General features: G+C 46.8%; 1 protein-coding gene across 4 annotated transcripts in view; it reads left to right on the forward strand.

Annotated features, from left to right (window-relative positions):
• Window positions 1-20,284, forward strand: part of fnbp1l (formin binding protein 1-like) — a 50,210-nt gene that overhangs the window by 9,088 nt on the left and 20,838 nt on the right. For all 4 annotated transcript variants that reach the window (XM_048253548.1, XM_048253550.1, XM_048253547.1 and 1 more), the window contains exon 2: window positions 16,799-16,914. In XM_048253548.1, the coding sequence (XP_048109505.1) occupies window positions 16,799-16,914 (116 nt within the window). The remainder of the gene's footprint in view (window positions 1-16,798; window positions 16,915-20,284) is intronic.

Raw genomic sequence — 20,284 nt, forward strand, 5'->3', positions numbered from 1 at the left:
CTGTACATTTGAGTTGATTAAAATGTTCTGTAAATGTAAATTCTCAGCTCAGCTGTTCCTGTGAGTCGGAGGAGAACTGGGCATGTAGAAATTACCGCGTCATGCCCAGAGCCCAAAGGTTGCAATTTCTGTCCCACTGGGCCTTCTCTGGATGCTGCTGGAAGCATATTTACGTTCAGCTAGCAGCTTTCTTTTAGAGAATATTATGTTTGGAAACTGGGGACCAAAGAAGCAAGGATTACCGCCAAGTAACACAGGGGCTCACCAGATATGCTTACCCCAAGGACCCCCACCCCCCCATCCACACACACACACACACACACACACACACATACACTCCCCTGCTACTGGTCTGGTGGTTTTCCTTTACCACAGTGAGGTGGCCAAGCCACTGAACAACTAAAATCCAAGTAGTCCTGCACTTTTTAGAAACTATCATTGGAGTGCAAAGCAACTCACTCTGCGTACTTACATGTTAGTGGGCAGCCAGGCTCAGCCAGACTCTACCAACATCTACAGTAGAAACATCTCTCAGTGTTCTTTCCCTCCCTCCCTCTCCCTCTAAGACAAGAACAGTGTCATCACCATGCTGGCTTATCCACATTTGTTTACCTGTCTGATTCTCAGCAGTGGGTACTTTGCTTCCCAGAATTCCTCTGTAATTAAATGCCTTCCTGCGTGCCCCCCTGGAGTGCTCTGTGGCCCTGTAAACACAGCGAGCCAGCAGCGAACGAGCAGAGCAGAGCAAAAAGCAGAGCAGAGCAAAAGCAGAGCAGAACAGAGCAGCCGTCTCTGGGTCTGCAGCGTGGGGCACTGAGGCACAGTCGCATGGACGCCTTCCTCTCCGTTTCCCAAATGCCGAGCATAGACGTTGGTGACTTAAGTGAAAAGTTATGTTGGGCAGGAAGTCCTTCCCGCCACCTAATGCCAGGGCTGGGGTGTAATTGATAGCGGATGTTTGGGAGCTGTTTTCTCCCTGCCTCTGTGCAAACTGTGTGAGATCCATTAAGTCAGGCGGGTGAAAGTTTTTTTTTTTTTCCTTTCTTTTTTTTTTATTGCACTTTCAAAGCTTTATCACTGTTGCGGTTAGTTGTGTCAGTCGTGGATTTTCTCAGATGTTGGAACCAGATTGGGGGAGGAGGATGTCTTTCGCTCTCTGTCTCAGAGCGAGAGTCTCATTCCACAAGGAGACCTCACCAGAGATCCAACAGGAAATGAGGTGACTAAGTGAGTGTCCAGGCCACAGGCGTTGTTCAGTGACACAGGACTCAGTCCTTGATTGTGTGCTTTGTGTGTTTTCAAGAATCAATGCTTAGCATGTGAGTCACCTAGTACTGAGGTTTCGTAGTAGCCTATACATCCTCTGATGAAGTCCCCCGTCTGGCTTCTTCTAATCTGAGCACCACAGGAAGTACGGCTCCTCTGATCTCAAAGAGAGAGCCTCACTGTTCCTTTCCTCTCCTCTGTGATTAGACCGACAACAGAGATAGATAGCGGGGCAATCAGCTAAGCGCTAAGCACCATCAACTGCAGAGGTGACGTGTGAAGGTCTGTCCGTCGGAAGCATTTTGTGTCACTTCTCTTAACGTTTGGCCACTGAAGGACGGGGAGTACCGCAGAGGAGATACTTACAAGCACAAGGCTGTTTTAAAAGAGCTCTCTTGTTAGGACAGTAATTGAACCGTGGCCTCCTCCACATACCCCCCCCCACACACACACACACACTTTTGTTGGCAGGCTGTGTGTTGTGCGTTCAGAGCAAGGGACTTTGCTTTCCATATGCTGTTTACTCCAGTGACATGTCTTGCCCTGGCCCTCGTGGCCAGATGAACTTTGTGTCTCAACAGCACAAACACACATGACTGAGTGGCCAGTGAATAGTTAATGCTGTCCATCTTAACTTGTGTCTTATTGCTGTCCATCTTAACTTGTGTCGTTTCAGAGGATTTGTCCATAGGGTTAAATCAGTTATACCAGATTTAAAATGTACACAAGTCTTGAGCAAGCAAAACTATGGTGGAATAATGCCTTTAACAGAGATAAGTCTGATTGTATCAATGTTTGTCTGGTTATTTGAGCAGGTGTCAATTGTACCCACAGTAAATATCACACAATGTAATATGTATTACCGTATTTCTATACTAGTTTGAGTCACATTGGCGGTCGGTCGGCTGAGTCCGTAGTTTTTGCTGGCAATGTCTGCCTCCACTTTGGCATCTGCCACTGAACGTGTGATATGAGCAAGTCATCATCCCCACCCCATCCGTCACCCCATGTGTGGGGTGTAAAGTTTTTATGCACTTTTTTTATGTCCTTTTATGTCCATAGTGACTTTTTTACTTATTTATTGCTACTTTTGCACTGAACAAGGAATGCACTTAATTTCGTTGTACCTGTGACAATGACAAATAAAGATATTCTATTCTATTCTCATTCATATTAGAAGCAGCTATGCATTACTGTGTTTGATTAGCCTGTGTTCACTGAATCCAAAAACTCTCCATCCCAGCATGCAACGCAAATATGCCTACTTCCACATAGTAGGCCTAGACTTCACTTCGCTTTCTTTGGTCTCAAAGAAACTTTGAGACAACAGGCAACTTTTTTTTTAACGTCACCCAAGATGCCTGTCTTGCCGCCCTGGTTTCTCAGAATTCTAACAGAACGTTTCTTAGAAGGCATGCAGTGGTAGCAAGGGAATGAGACTGTATGATGCTGTGCAGTATCTGATGTGTGTGTGTGTGTGTGTGTGTGTGTGTGAGAGAGAGGGAAAGATGTGTGTTTGTGTTTGTGAAGGTGGTGTGGTTTTATGTGTGGGTGTGCATGCAGGCATAGTGTCCATTGTCCCCTGATGGGTGTCTGGGCCTTTGTGTGTGTGTGTGTGTGTGTGTGTGTGTTATTCGTATCCCCTGACTGCTGTCTGGGCCAGTGTGTGTGGTTGTGTGCTAGTGTTGTTCCTCAGGGAGCCGGCCTGCCTGTCACACCCTGCTGAATGTCATCCCCTAACACACACACTCGAAGACACACACGCTCACAGACACACACACACACATATCCCCTCGCCCAAACGCTGCTGATGAGATCACCAGTCCTGAGCCATATGGTACTGGGGTCAGCTCTCTATGGCTGGGTTCTGGAGGTGACCCTGGGGGTTGTTAAAAACGCTGCAAGCATTAACAACACAGACGTGGTGTAGCCGAACTCCAGAGTGCATTCACCAAATCATCAAAATGGTGAAGGCCACAGACACAGTGTTAAAAACAACATGGGTAGATTTTCCATGCCTCGATAGGCAACAAATGTGGTGTTGACGGTGGGTGGGGGGGGTGGAAGAGCACTGGAAGGGTTAGTGGGAGGCTAGAGGCTGCTAGCTACAGTCCAGTGTATAGCCAAACAAAATGTGAGAGGCAGATGTTGGGTTGAGGGTAAAATCTGGAAGCATCCATAGAAAGTCTCAGTTTCATAAGATGTTGAATATGGCCAATAATTGGCACCGATTTACGACAACAGAACAGTCACTGGTGGCCCTCAGGAGGCCTCTGTTGTCCTAAATCTGAGCCGATCTTTGGCTAAATTTAATATTCTAAGGAACCGAGAAGGCCATTGTGTGGTGCATTAGGCCCCTGATGCCAAACACTGAGTTAAAACTCTTTGTTTGACTTGTAGATGCAAAATTGACGTAAATTAGTTGGTATTTTTCTTAACTGACGTTGATGTTGTATGCCCTGGTTCGTGGCCCCAGGCTTAGAGAATAACTGCTGTGTTGCCATGTGTTGGCCCGTCATCTGAGGAGGGAAGAGGAAGTTGTTTGTCCTCGTTGCCCTCTGTCCAGACCTCTGGTCCACCGCCACAGTTTGTCTTTTGTTCCCCTTCGTTCTGTCTGTCGTAGTATGACAGTACATGAGCCCATTATGGCGTAGGAGACATCACAAGAAGGCTTTGTTCACCTTCACCACACGGGCCATGTGATAATGGTTGACGTGGTGGCGCTCAGTCTGAAATGACTGAATTCCACTCGGACCCCTGTGAGTAACAGACGGCATTAAGCATTTCCTCTCAAATCAATGTTTCCTTTCTGCACATAAAATATTTATCTACTCTGACGCAAGCCACAGCATGGGCACGAGTGGTGTTATGAATCCTGCCCTTGTCCCCCACGCCATATTAGCTCAGTAAATCAGAGTTATTGGCAGAGGCCTAACTGTGTTCATAGCTCATCTTGTCTAACTTTAAAAATAACTCATAACATTAACATCCATGGTTTAGGTTTTGTAAAACCCGGGTTTTGTCTTTTTTTTTTCATGGTTTATGTTTCCCTGTTAAGCATTTGAATAACTTAAGTGCATTACTTTATGGTCTACTGCTGTCCTGTTGCAGGCCACTTTTGTTGAGGTTGTTAGCATAACTAGGGGTCTGTTCATGGCTCTGTGAATGCCTATTCAGCCTTAATAGAAGCTTTGACAATTATTTATTTTCAACACTCTATAGTCTACAAGCTTTCTATAGATTATAAAATAAAACCTGCTAGCTGCCAACTACTCTTAACCCTGAGCTGAGCCTAACCCAGACTTTACATAAGTCTTAACCATTGCTGAAATCCTAGCATTGCTGAAAACTAGCATGTATCCTTATTTAAAAAAAAAAGCCTAGTTGAGCCATTGCTGAAATCCTAACTAGCATGTAGTAGCCTTATTTGTAAGTCTCTGTCTTCTTGTAGCCTACTCCAACCGATTGACTTGTAGATGCAAAATGTACGTAAATTAGTTGGTATTTTTCTTAACTGACTTTGATGTTGTATGCCCTGGTTTGTGGCAAACAGATGGGATGTGGACAAAATTGGGTTATCAGAGAAGTGGGAGCAAAGCTTCCTGCCAGATAGCCATTGACTCCACATCAGTAACGGTAGTTGCTTTTCGAGCTGACCGTCTTGTGACCAGAAGCACAAGTCATCTGTTCTCCTCTGGCTGATTCTTAGAAAGCAGACACAACAATGAGCCTAGCTTCAGCCAGAGCAACGGCTCACTTCCGGAAGGTTCCACTTTGTGCCTTGTTGCTCTGGTAATAAGAGACCCATCATGACATGGCTTCAAGTCTCCTACCCTGTCTTTGTTTGATTTCTTTGCACCATATCTAATGTATTTGTCTGGTGGGTCTTGTATGCTGCAGTGAGCCTACAGAGAAAGGTTTTTACAATGAGGACAGATAGTGATGAAAATGATGACATTCGGCTATACACTTTGGATGGAAAGTGTTTCCTAAATGCCACTTGGCTATGAGCCTCTCCCTGCATGATGAGCTTTTTCACCGCTCTAATTCTTACAGATAAGAGAAAATATTAACGCAACACTGCTCACTTAACAAGTGGCACCAGATATGGCCTTTTAATGAACGGACGTTTCGGTTAGTCAGACCATCATCAGAGTCATCAGACTACCTTAGTCCTTCACCCCACGAGATGAGTCCTGTGTCTCATGATGTTTTGCTGTGTCCAGGAAGTCCCGAGGACAGACTTTTCTGTGTGCGGAATGTGCCGTGTCGGCCAGCCGCAGGCCTGTCTGTCTCTTAAGGATCATGTGATGGTCACTACCTGGACGTGGTGAACCTCATAGACGTCTCCAACTGTTCCAGCAGACTGTGCCAGTCACCCCACCCCCACCCCCCCCCCCCAGAGAGTGTCTCCACCGCGAGTGACTGAGCAAGTGGCGTAGATCCTGGCTGTAGCTGGTGGGAAGCTGCAGCACCATGGGTCTCATTGTTTACGGCTCCTTGCTGCCCCCTGGGCCCTCTGAGGCACTTCCTGTCCCAGCCCCTCCACGGCCACACTGATTGGATTCGTTTGGGGGCGGGGGACACATGGGGGAGGGGGGGAGGGAGTTGATTTGATAAACAGGCCACTGGTCATAAAGACTAAGACCTCTAAACTCATCTCGAGGAAGAAAAGCATATGTTTCGGCCACCAAAATCATTGCAATCTTATGTTTATAGCAGGGTCGAAGGTCACTTCACTGCCATGATAACTGCAGGTCCAGAAACAATACACCCCTATGCTTATGAGGAGTCCAGAAACTAAACTGATATAGTTTTGGCAGATTCCAGCACCTCTAGACTGATATAGTTCCAGCAGCTCTAGACTGATATAGTTATGGTAACGTCCAGAATTTCTAGACTGATGGTTATATCAGATTCCAGCACCTCTAGACTGATATAGTTATGAGATTCCAGCACCTCTAGACTGATATAGTTATGGCAGGTTCCAGCAGCTCCAGACTGATGTACTGTAGTTATGGCAGGGTCCTGAGTCCCTAGTAATGGCATGCCCAGGGTCTTATGTGTCCCAGAGGTTAATGCAAAGGTAGGATGGGAAGTGCAGGATAAGGGTGAGTGACTGATGGAACTTCCGAGGAATGATTTTCCACTCTCTCTCTCTCTCTCTCTCTCCCTCCCTCTTTCTTTCTCTCTCTCTCACACACACACAGTCCCCTGTCAGTCAGTCAGTCTGTTTGTCTGGCTTTCTCTATCCCCCTCTCTCTCTCTATCTCTCTCTTCCCTCTATCTCTCTCTCTCTTGAGTGCATGATGGGATTGTGTTAGTGCAAATTAGTGCCGTCTGTGGCTTTCTGAAAACCTTTTGTTTGACTCTTAAGTGTTTTAATATTTATTTTCGAAACTGATTGTTGGATTGTAGGACCGACTGACTGTTTTGATCGGAGCCTGCCCTCAGCTCACAGCTGGTCAGAGTGATAGCCTCGGTAACAATGGGTTTACAACCTTAACACGGCGTCATGGCGGGCAGGTGGTTTCTGATGTTTGTATGGAAGAGTGTGGTCTGGTGATTGGGGAGATTGTGGGTCACAGTAACATTGTGTCTGCCTCAAGAAAGAAGACCACAATTGTTCTTTTCCTAAACAGTATTGATAAAGCATATTAAATTGTCCAAAGCGGTGGTGTTCTTAATAGCACACTCAAACCCATTGTACCCCTTCTTTCTGGCATCGAAGATCCTTTCTCTTTCTGACCGACTACTTGAACGTGAGCTTTTGCGTTATGCAAAGTTTGTTTCATCAATCATGAAAATACCCTTTGGCTGCAAATCAGCGTTACTTAAGCATGTTGTTTCTTTCCAATGACCGGTACAACACTGGTGGAAGACATTATTTACAACTGAGAAGAATGAGAGGAACTAGAAACAGTGCTGTTTGGGGTTAGACTCTCCTAATCAAAAGTGTTGTCAAAAAGATACCTTTGAATTTGTGTGTAGAACCAAGACAGGATGATTGTGCAGGGGTTTCACTGGAGAACAAGGTACCAGTGGAGATGGTTTTGGATGATTTGGGAAATCTCTCTCTCTTTCTCTCTCTCCCTCTCTTTCTTTCTGAGGGATGACAGGAGGGGGAGAGAGAACAGAGAGCAGGCGGAAATAAAATGAGAGAGAGAGAGAGAGAATGTGTGTGTGAGTTGTAGAGTCTGTGCCCTTGAGCAGATCATTAAGGGGAGCAGGTTGTATGGAGGATGTGGTGAAACTTCAGAGACGTAGGGCAGTCTTCTGTGACCCACCCCCTCTTTTCTCTATGCCTGGACCACAGCTCCCACATGCCATTTACATGGTAATACGAGGTGCAGGCTGGCCTGTGAAATAACGTAAGGTGACAGAACCCCAGTGCAGACCGGAGCCCCCCTACCAAATCTCACTGTAGGCTGCTGCAGGAAGGGGTTCAAAGCTACAGTGTGCCTTCTTTAGTATTCCGCTTGATCCCTCCCTGCTACAACTGTGCTGAAATCTCTCTTTTATTTCCCCATGTTTTATTCATGAAATTAGAATCTAAAATCATGAGCTGCGGTGGCTCTTTCCATCCCCCCACCCGCCACGCTACAACCGCTGAGTTCTAGCCATCGTCGGCGGCGTTGTCGCGGCTGTGGTTTCTGCACTGCGCTGATGTGTTGCCTTCGGCACCTCCGTGGTGATCCCAGCACTTTGGAGAGGGTGACATTTCCCCAGATTATCCTCGCCCTTCTGATCCAGACTGGCTGTCAGCCTTCCACACCAACCCCCCCTCTCTCCTCTCGTCTCCTCTCCTTCTCTCCTTCTCCTCCTCTCCTCTCTTCCCCTCCCACCTTCTCTCCTCCCCACCTCCTTTCCTCCCCTCCCACCTCCCTCCTCTCCTCTCCTCTCCTCCACTCTCTGGCAGCAGTCAACGCTTTGTCCGTGCATCCATGTGTTTGCCAGTTCTGTCTCCTCCATTGAGTCTGTACATACTGTGTGTACTATGAGTCTGGGCCATGACTAGCTGGGTGGGTGCCTGCCTGCCTGCGGACCTCTTGTTGTGCACTGTTGGGTGGGTGTGGGCCGTTTGCTGCTTTCAAGGGAAGCAGGAACATTGTTGAACGCTGGAGTTTCTCTGTGTTATTGTTTCAACGAGCCATCACTTCCTGGCATTATTTTTGGTGTGTGTGTGTGTGTGTGTGTGTGTGTGTGTGTGTGTGTGTGTGTGTCCTCTGACCCGAGGAGAGATGCCAGAGGAGCTGGCTCGTCCTCGGAGACCCACAAATCTCACGCACTACATGCCGGTTTGGGTTCTCATGAAGGATGATTTGCATTGATGAACTCCTTGTGTCTGGCTGCATGCGCATGCTATTTACTGTTATTCCCATTTTGCTTCAACTGAATTTGAAATTGAATTCCTCTTCTTTATCTGATTTATATTTATTTATATTTATTTACCCTTCCCTTTCATTTGTCCTGCTAGAGGAGTATTGTCTCTGTGACCACCATCTTAATGTCTAATGATTTTGTAGCAAACAGAAGGGAGGAAACCTAGCCTAATCCCAGTATGACAATTTTACACACACACACACACACACACACACACACACACACACACACACACACACACACACATACATATTGAGCTGTCCTGTTTTGGCATTTTTCATTATTGACACTAGAAACTCCATTTGGTCAGCATTACTCCATGAAGCCCTTTGGGGAGGCTAGGCAAGATGATTTGTTTCTTGGAAACTGCTCTCATAAGCAGGCCACAGAAATGACACCATGTTGTAAACATGAAGACCTGCACGTGCAAAGACAAAAACGCAGAGGATGGAGCAGAACCGTGTGTGTGTGTGTGTGTGTGTGTGTGTGTGTGTGTGTGTGTGTGTGTGTGTGTGTGTGTGTAGGAGGGTAGACGAGTGGCAAGGCAGTAGCTCTGGCAGTGACTGACCATCTGTTTGATTTTCCTCACTCGGTCTGTGGAAAGAGAAAGCACTGATATTTAAAAGGACTGGAATCCTTGGAGCGACTCAATCTGCTGAAGAAGCATTCCCGGGAACCTCGCTGAAATTCCACAGAGAAGAAAAGGGACCCAAGGAGTCTCTCTCTCTCTCCGCTCTCTCGCTCTCAGCTCTCTCTCAGCTCTCTCTCTCTCAGCTCTCTCTCTGTCTCAGCTCTCTCTCTCTCTCTCTCTTTCAGCTCTCTCTCTCTCTCAGCTCTCTCTATCTCTCTATCCCAGCTCTCTCTCTCAGCTCTCTCTCTCTCTCTCTCTCAGCTTTCTCTCTCTCTAAAATGAAAAAGAAGGGAAAGAGGAACAAATAGCCAGGGCCATTGGTATTAGCGCAGCTGTTAAAAGTGAGATCATGCCACAAGGGTGTATTTGTGTGTGTGTGTGTGTGTGTGGTTGTTGGGCTCAGTGGGATGGATGTCAGCAGCTCATATCCCTATTGCTGCAGTCTCTGAGTCTTTGTGCTGCTGTTGTTGAGAGGCTGTGTGGTGTGTGAGAGAGAGAGAGGGGCTAGGGGTTTGAATGGATCCACAGCTCTACCCCAGTGCTCAGGTTTCTGTAAGATGAGTCCAACCGGCTGGATGCATGGGACCTGACACACAAACACACACACACACACACGCATAGGCCTGCATACACAGACTCACACACACACACACATTTATAGCCTAGATGCACACACAGAGGAAACACACATGTGCATGAGAACACACACCCACAGAAACAAGCACACTCACACAGGCAAAAATACATGTGCATGGTCATACTGTGGACAACACAAAAACAGAGAAACACACACACTCATCTTTCTCTCGTTCTCTCACTCACACACACACACACACACACACACACACACACACACACACTCACACTCTCTCTCTATCACTCTCGCGCACACACTCTCTATCTCACACACACACACACACACACACACACACACACACACACACACACACACACTCACACACAGGGAGCAAGGAGCCTGAGCTCATGCAGTGAATTATTCATGACTGGGGAGGCCAAGCGATTGGGCAGGAATTGGTGAGGAAGAGACAGGATGAGCGCTGGGCCATGCCAGGATGACCATCTGCCCCCTGGCATAGACCTGGCACTGCAGGAAGTATGCTCTTACCAGCAGCGGAGCAGGAAGCAATCCACACCGTAGCCACAGATAGAGATACTCAGGCACCTTATCTACTCACTCACCTACTTAATGACGACACTTGCTGATTGGTGCTGTGTGAATGACAGGGAGACGGGAAAGGCACGTGTTGATGATCGATAATGATTACACTGTAAAAACTGTTTATCTAACCAAGGGTTTTATAACGTTATTAAGATCATGTGGTTAGTATTGTTTTTAAGTATAGAGGGACTTACCTAGTGCTTTCTCAGTAAGATTCTTGCGACTTAACTTAATGGGCTCATTTTAAGAGCTCTCAAGACACATACTGCTGCTTCAGCTCCGTTTAGAAATGGTGTGATGTTCAAAACCCTGTGTGTTCAAAACGCAGTTGCTTTGCATGGATGTTGTTCATGTTGTGATAGTCGTCATGTCGACTATGATGCATTTAAAACAAACAAACAAGCAAATTGTACCTGTTTGTGCTTTCCAGTCAAGGTACAAGGATACAAGGAAGTTTATTGTCACATGCATATAGTTACTGGAAGTAAGAAATGCAGTGAAATTATGTCTGGTGTCAGCCTATTTGTGCATTAAAGGGGGGGGGGGGGGAGTAAAAAGTGCAAACAGAAGGTAAACAGATTGTGCACGTTCAGAGAGGGAAGAGGAAGTTCTGTCTCTAGGTGCCACTCCTCTTCCTCCTGTGGGCTTTGGGTTGTTGCATTAGCATGCATCCATGTGGTCCGGAGTGGATCGGGTTTAACACGCACCCATGTGGTCCGGAGTGGATCTGGTTTAGCATGAATCCATGCAGTCAATCAATCCATGCGGTCAAATCAATATGGCCCAGCTGATCTGTCCACTCGGCTTTCCTTTTCATCTCTCTGTTCTTCTGCTGCATGGCTTTCCTCTTCACCTCATCTGATCTCCTGCATGGCTTTCCTTTTCACCTCCTACCTCCTCTGTTCTTCTCCTGCATCTCCTTCCTGCTCCAGACACACTGAGGAGTGTTGCAGCCTCATAACCCCTCTGTGATTGAAAGAAAGCCTGTTTGCCTTTTGTGAAAATTAGCAAAAGCGTGCTGTGTATTGTGTGCCATGCAGTCCTGGGCCCCATATGTTTGTGTGTGTGTGTGAGATGGGGGGCGCTATTTTTAATGCCTGCAAGTGTTTGCTAACATGGTGGTTGCCGTCAGTCTGAAGCTAAGGGGGGTGTGTGCGTGTGTGTGTGGGGGTTATTGTTTAGCAGTGGACTCTGGCAGCTGGATGCCATGTCAAGACTCCACACGGCTCCTTTATCACCTCACAGTGAGCGAGAGAAGCTCCAGGCTGCCTCCAGCCATGCTCAACTCAACTCTGGAGGCCTCGCTGCAACTTCGGATGAAATCACTTGCGCTCACAGTCTAGAGTACACACAACATGCACCAATACGCACACATACACACAAACGTAAACACACAACATGCACCAATACGCACACATACACACAAACACACACACACACACACACAAACACAAAACACGCACCAATACGCACACATAAACACACAAACACACACATGTACACACACATGTACACACACAAACACAAAACACGCACCAACACGCACACATAAATACACAAACACACACATGTACACACACAAACACACAACATGTATCAAGACACACACACACACACACACACATACAAACACTCCCACATACATCCCAAGATGGAATTTCATAATTGAAAGCATCCATTAGGGTTTGTGTCAGCGTTCTGCTCAGGGAGGCGGGTGCTTATGGTGCTCACATCTCAGCCGTCAGCCGTTATTGGTGCAGGCAAGTTGATGTTGAGTGGAGTGGAGTTCTCCCCACAGTAACATTTTGTGCACAGTGACCAAATGATCTGATGCACGGTTTTGTAGTCCAATCTTGTGCATGTTTTATGTCACTGGCTATGCTGTTGTCAGTGTGTAAAAGCACACATCTAAAAAAAAACATGCATTTTTACCAGTAATTGAACAAGTCAGCTGATAATGGCGTCCACTGAGACACTCTGGTAACACACAAGCCCATTTGCTGAGTCAGTTAGACTAGCCATATCACCACCATCATTGTTTCTTATCTGGCTCGATCATGTCTTGCGGTGTGCTGTGGTTTGTAAGAGGACACCTGACCCAGTTTCAGGAAGGTGTGCTGATAGACTTGCTCCAAGGGCCACACCCATACCAGTAAGGTGCCTTTTACTATTGTGACCTCATTCCACACCGCCAGGGCTTTGGGTTGTTGCTGCTGTCCTATAGGGTTTGTTCCTGGTGGCTTGTGACCAATAGGGCTTCCTTCTGATGACTAATGGCTTGTTATAATAACCAATGGGGTTTGAGGTGGGACGTGGCACGTGGTGGTTGTGTCCAGTGACTCACAGTGGCGGGGGCAGGTTTCAGACAGAGGTGTGGTCAGGTCTTGAGCAGCATTTAATGATAAGTGTGTTGACGCAGTAGCGTTAACTCAGGGTGTGGGATGGTCGAGTGGTTAAACCTTTGGTTTTCCTTTCTTTACGTACATTATATACACACACACACACACCCATACAAGCCTAAGCCTGTATAACGTCATTTTCCATGACATCATATTTTAAAGCAAATCCTAGAATTTTCTTGTTGTGGTGGTTCTAAGAGGTATTGTTTTAAATGTTGGTGTTTGTGTCAGCGGGTGTCAGTTGCTGTTACAACATTCATTTCACATAGTTACACCTCTGGAGGCAGATCATCGCTCATCACTTATTTGGGTGAAAGGTGTTTGAAACACATTAGTGTTGACGTGTGTGGGCATGTGTACGTGTGTGTTTGTGTGTGTGTGTATATCTGTGTGTATGTGAGTCTGTATGTATGTGAGTCTGTATGTGTGTGTGTGTGTGTGTGTGTGAATGTCCATCTTTTTTTGTGTGTGTTGTGTGTGTGTGTGTGTGTGTGTGTGTGTAGCTCTCTGGGCTTGAGCTGACAGAGATACTAGCTGGCAGGCAGACGCAGGCAAGCCCTGTTTTTCCACTTGAGTGAAGTGCACCAGTCTGCTGGTAAAATGATTTTCCTTGCAGGCATGCAGAAGGGCCTGTGTGGTGCTCAGTATCTAAAAGTAACACACACACACACAATGGAACACACACACACAAACACTGGAACACGCACACACACACACACACACACAAACTGGAACCCACACACACACACACACACACACACACACACACACACACACACAAACTGGAACCCACACACACACACACACACACACAAACTGGAACCCACACACACACACACACACACACACACACACACAAACTGGAACCCACACACACACACACACACACACACATGAACTGGCAGTCACACACACAGAGACACACAAGCTGGAACACACACACACACACACACACACAGGCGTTGCCACATGCTGTCTGTCCGCATAACTAACCAGAGCGAGGAGCGAGAGACGTTCACACACCCAAGGGCTCTTCCTGGTCCAGGCCATTCGAGGCCACGAGGTGCAGCAGTGTTCATCGCTGCGCTGCTTCCAAAAAATGGGAACGCAACACGCGGTGTAAAATGGGAACGCAAACACACTGTAAAATGGGAACGCAACACACGCTGTAAAATGGGAACGCAACACACGCTGTAAAATGGGAACGCACACACACTCTGTAAAATGGGAACGCAACACGCGGTGTAAAATGGGAACGCACACACACTCTGTAAAATGGGAACGCAACACGCACTTTAAAATGTGAAGGCGTTGGAAAGTCTTGGGTCTTCATGTGGGCGTGCGTGAAACCCATCACAAATCACTGCCTCGTGCCGGTCTTGGAGCATTATTGGCTCAAACGGGGCTGCCTTAACCACCGCTGCGGCCATAACGAATGGGTCCACCGCGAGATTTGTGGTTACCACAGTTTACTTCACATTTAACCAATGATTAACCTTGAAGTGGCGGAGCGACTGCAAATCTACTGTGTGGAAAAAAAGGCAGCTAAAGCAGAACTTAGACACATACACACACACACACATACACACACACACACACACACCAATGCTGTGACGTCACATGAACGTGCTGACCTGTGCTACCCTCCCTTACAAACTCATTAAATGCTATAAGGAAATGCATAAAAAGTGCGGAGTTGTCCTGCGTTGAGGCCATGGCAGAGGAAAAGTGGACAGTGCTTGTGCTGAAACGGCCTCGTCTAACCCTCCTCCCAGCCAGGGAAACACACCCCGAGGTCAAAGCTCCTCCAGCGCTGTTAGCACCTCGGTGTGTTGGGGTCCACAAAGGTGTGTGTCTGTGTGGGGATGCCATATGTGTCTCCAGTGTTTTTGCTGATCAATCGTGACCTCTCACATTGGGGTACCTGGGAAGAGGGGAAAGGGAGGCTGTTGAGCCCCAATTAGATCGTTTCTGGCTGTACTCTCGTGGAGGCCAGACATGGCCATACATTTCATTTTCCCCCTGTGAGCACTATCTTGGATACATGCCTCTGGCTGCGACGATGTTCCGGAAGACCTGACTGATTTTTGGCTTTGTTTCGTCAAGGTTTAGACCTCTGTGGTGTACTGCCGAATGAGTTGACGGTCAGGGTATTCGTGGAAGTAGCTTGTGTGTGTGTGTGTGTGTTGGGCCCCACCATTGTTCTTTGTCTCAGAGGAAGTCTGTTGGCTGGGCTCCATTGAGCCTCTGAGCCTGTCTGCTTGCGGCCTGTGCCAAGATTGCACAGCACAACACATCGCTGCGCTCTAAGGCAGGGGGCACTGGGGGAGTCTAGAGGGAAGTTCCCCACCACCAGCCTCCTTCAGTACATCACATCACAGCACAGCACAACACACTGCTGCTCCTCAGTGATGGAGAGAGGAGGGGGAGGAGAAAGAGCAGGAGTGGGACTACAAGGGCCCTTTGAACACGGTTGGAGGGTGTGAGCACTTGGCCCCCCTCTGCCCTGGGACTCCCTCTCATCTCGATATGAAAGGCTTAACTGGCGACGGCGGCGGCTAGGCTGGCGTGGTGCCCAGGATCAGGGCACTGGGAGCATGGCAGAGAGGGTTTGGGAATGATGCTCCAGTAGTCCAAATCACTGTACCAAAAGCCTGGCAGCAGACAGGGTTCCTCGCCTCTGTGTGACTGTCCTAAGGTTACTCTGAACTCAACTCGGGTCATTCCATTGTTCCTAGTACAGGAACAGCTGAGGCTACATGTTTGGGGATGGTCCTACAGGCTTGGAGTGGACCTGCCGACTTTGCCAGGTGACCTTGCCAGGCGGTTTGGTGTGGGCGTGGTGGCATCTGTGGTTCTCTTCGTAGAGCAGAGTAATTTAATCTTTGTTTGTTTACATGTTCTTGTTCCTCTGTCAGGACAGGATGGATGTGTGTGAACAATTGAGAGGTTTGACTGCTGTAAAGAGTGTAACTAGTAGCAAGGAACTGAACAACTTCTTGCCCAGTGTTAACAATAACACATTTATAACAGACAACAAAGACTCCAGACTGATTAGTCAACAGCTTGGACAAAAGCACAGAGCACAAGACAAGCAGAATACTGTCCTTAAGGTACAGTACAGTATAGATTGCATAAGGACTGTCTGGACTGGATGACTCGAGTAGGGGGATGACTCCAGTTATATTGATTGTCATTTTTTTCAGTGCAGCGACTGTATTTCCTGGGACTCATAGTTGTTAACTGATAGCCTGTAGGCTTAACAGACAACAGATATGATCTCAGTGTCTGTGTACTGTACAGGAACTGAAGGTTTTCTTGGAGATGCAGGGTTGGCATTGCCCATATATTGCACTCAGAAGCCTAGCAATCCCGTTTGTGCTATTTCTGAATCTCCTCGAGTAATGTGCCTGGCAGTCTGGAAACTGTCTGGAAATTGGCCTCAAAGCCCAGTATTTTCTGACGGCAGCATAAATGTAGCTTTTATTTGTTGTTCTCTCATATGTTGTTGATTAGATGACGTGAACGGATTCATAATGATGATGTGGAGAAGATATGAGTCAGGCTGTGAGTCAGAGCGATCACAAGCCGCTCATGTACACTGATGAATATCAACAGTGATGCATTACCATTGAGCCTGGACTTCAGCGCCATTATGCAGTTTCATTCAGTATGCAAGTGACTGTGTGTAAGGTTTAAAGCGTTGATATACTGTTGATTGAATTTAGTATGAATTTTGTATTCACGTGTGTTTGTGTGCGTGTGTGTGTGTGTGTGTGTGTGTGCGTGTGCGTGTGCGTGTGTGTGTGTGTGCGTGTGCGTGCGCACGCTAATTTTCTTGCACATTGATTGAATTTAGTATGAATTTAGTATACGTTTAGTCATGTGTGTGTGTGTATTATAATCTTCTAATTCTTCTCCCTGTGATTCTTTTTCCAGGACCAGTTTGATAACCTCGACAAGCACACACAATGGGGGATCGACTTCCTGGACAGATATGCAAAATTTGTGAAGGAGCGGCTGGAAATCGAACAGGCATATGCAAAGCAATTAAGGTAGTGCCCCATGCCCCTCCAACCACTCATCTGCTTGCTAAGAAACTAATCCACCAATAAAATATCCGTGTCCTGAAGTGACCTCCTCCGTAATCCACTGCGCATGACTGATGAACGTGTGAGAATGAAGTGATTCGTTTTGAACTCTTATTAAATCCTCTCAAATCCAGCTTTTGAGCCCTTTGGGTAAAAGTCAACTTTATGTTAATGGCGAGAAGCTTGTTTGAACTTAGGAAATGTGACTATTTATAGCAATGTTTGTTTGGAATTTCAGAATCAACCACAGTGGTCAAGTGTTTGTGAAGTGACGAAGCACCTGGGCTAACCACAGTGGGCAGGTGAGTATAAATAAACAGTGATGACAGCAGTGCAACCACGTCATTTAATATTGTTGGAATGCCTTTATTCAGAAGAGCTTAGTTAATGTACACAGGATATACTTGCACCAAAGACCATACTAGTGTGTGTGTGTGTGTATTATAATCTTCTAATTCTTCTCCCTGTGATTCTTTTTCCAGGACCAGTTTGATAACCTCGACAAGCACACACAATGGGGGATCGACTTCCTGGACAGATATGCAAAATTTGTGAAGGAGCGGCTGGAAATCGAACAGGCATATGCAAAGCAATTAAGGTAGTGCCCCATGCCCCTCCAACCACTCATCTGCTTGCTAAGAAACTAATCCACCAATAAAATATCCGTGTCCTGAAGTGACCTCCTCCGTAATCCACTGCGCATGACTGATGAACGTGTGAGAATGAAGTGATTCGTTTTGAACTCTTATTAAATCCTCTCAAATCCAGCTTTTGAGCCCGGCGGGTAAAAGTCAACTTTATGTTAATGGCGAGAAGCTTGTTTGAACTTAGGAAATGTGACTATTTATAGCAATGTTTGTTTGGAATTTCAGAATCAACCACAGTGGTCAAGTGTTTGTGAAGTGACGAAGCACTGGGCTAACCACAGTGGGCAGATCGTATATAAATAAACAGTGATGACAGCAGTGCAACCACGTCATTTGCACATTGTTGGAATGCCTTTATTCAGAAGAGCTTAGTTAATGTACACAGGATATACTTGCACCAAAGACCATACTAGCGGCCTTGGGTTTGAGATTATTATATAGGCCTACTGTTGCCTACTGGTCAAACCCAGGGCCTTGGCGATCCCCTGTGCGAATCACCTCGTCATCAACATCAGTAGCCTCAAACTGGTCTCAAGTGTGCGCATGATGAACTTGTGTCGGGACACTAGAGGTTCACAAGGAGAGTGAAATTGAGCTGCCGTGTGTAGTGTGTGGTGTGTGTGTGTGTGTGTGTGTGTGTGTGTGTGTGTGTGTGTGTGTGTGTGTGTGTGTGTGTGTGTGTGTGTGTGTGTGTGTGTGTGTGTGTGTGTGTGTGTGTGTGTGTGTGTGTGTGTGTGTGTGTGTGTGTGTGTGTGTGTGTGTGTGTGCGCGCGCGTGTGTGTTTCTCACCCGTTTGCTGACAGGTCATGGTATTGTGTTTCACGTGTGACCTTCATGCCATGTCTCCTGTGCTGGGAAAGACTCACTTTTTTCACAGACTCAGTTTTTTCCCCCCATACAACCTAAAGGGGCCCAGATATTTTGTTACACTAAGCTAATTTTGTGCTTGCTTGCTTCCTGTGACGCTTGTTTGTAGAACCAACCAACCACATATACAGCTATCCTCTTTTCTTTGGGACCAATTTAAACCACTTCCTCCAGACATAATACCATAATAGAGTGGGTTAAATGAAAATAACCTCCAGAAGATTAATCCTATTGTCATGTTGAACTGTAGAGGAGCTACCATTGAAATGAAAAGAGATGAGAAGATGATAAAACGGTAATGGTCTACCTCTAGCCGTGCTGTGGCATGTTTTGTTAAGGCCCAACTCAATTCTTCCTCCCCTCGTTCCGTATGAATGATCTATATGCCTCTAACTGGGGGACCAGTAAATGTTTTAACTGGTGTGAGCTTGTGCGTGTAAAAACCTGCGCTTCCTGTTTCATGTATGCGACTCCCTCTCCCCTGAGGTGTCAGTCGCGTTCCTCTCTCCCTGCCCCCCACCCAGAATGCAACGCTGTGTTGCCGCCGCCGCTGCAAGGCACAGGCAGATGAACGAGGAGCTCCAGCTGCGACCCGTCAGCCCCATGAGGCCTCTACCCCTTTCCTTCTCTCCCTCCCTCTCCCTCTCCCTCTCCCTCTCCCTCTCCCTCTCTCATTCTCTCTCTCCCTCTCTCCCTCTCTTTCATTCTCTAACTCTTACCCCCAGGGTCCCTCGGCTGCGTTGCCTGGTTACGGCGTTGAGCCCTCACCCCCCTTCTCAGAGTCCCTGTGGTAGAAGAGCTCCCCTCCTAAATCTACCTGACACACACACACATACATACATACATACACACACACACACACACACACACACACACACACACACAGTGCAGCCAGCAGAGCTACTCTAAACAGCAGTGGCATTTACCCACGTAGAGCACGTTTGCTTTACTGTCTGGGAATTCCAGTTTGAGGTCCTCAGCTGTTGGCAGTCGTGTGAACATGCAGGAATGTATCAGATTAGTCTTTAAAGAATACACTTCCTCTGCTGAAACAGCCATCTGAGAGGCATCTGAGAGGCAGGAAAGCACAAGTGCACATCAGCCCTTTTCATTTGTCCCATACAGGACATGCTCTAGCAGTTCATCTTAACCAGTCAGCTTTTGTTCCACTGCAGTAGAGTCCCATTTAATGCCTTTAAAGGTTTAGAAGATAATTCAAAGGGAAGTGCATCGGAGGAATTATACCAGTTTGGAAGAGTGTCTTACTCAGATGTATATAATATTCTATATATATTTTATCATATATAATATTATAATTGCTTTATGCTATATATTATATTATTGTATATTATAATTATTATTACAGTTAATCATTCCAGTAATCTCGTTTAGATGCCTTGATGATGGTTCTTTGTTATGCTCATGCGTTGACCATTATGGTTTTATTATGGTCATGCTGTGAATTTATTGCACCCGTAATTGAAAACACTGCAGTACGGTATGGTAATCTCTCAGCATTGATCTCAAGCTTCAGAAATGAGCCCGTCTGTCTCCTTACCTCCCCCAGGATGTTTATATGACCCCGTTTAATAAACCTGCTCTGGGGTGGTAGAACCGACCCTGATCTGGGGTGGTTGAACCGATCCGTTTAATAAACCTGCTCTGGGTTGGTAGAACCGACCCTGTTTAGTAAACCTGCTCTGGGTTGGTAGAACCGACCCTGTTTAGTAAACCTGCTCTGGGGTGGTAGAACCAACTCTATTTAATAAACCTGCTCTGGGGTGGTAGAACCGGCCCTGTTTAATAAGCTTGCTCCAACC

This window comes from Alosa alosa, chromosome 9 (assembly GCF_017589495.1).
Source record: "Alosa alosa isolate M-15738 ecotype Scorff River chromosome 9, AALO_Geno_1.1, whole genome shotgun sequence".
NCBI lineage: Eukaryota > Metazoa > Chordata > Actinopteri > Clupeiformes > Clupeidae > Alosa > Alosa alosa.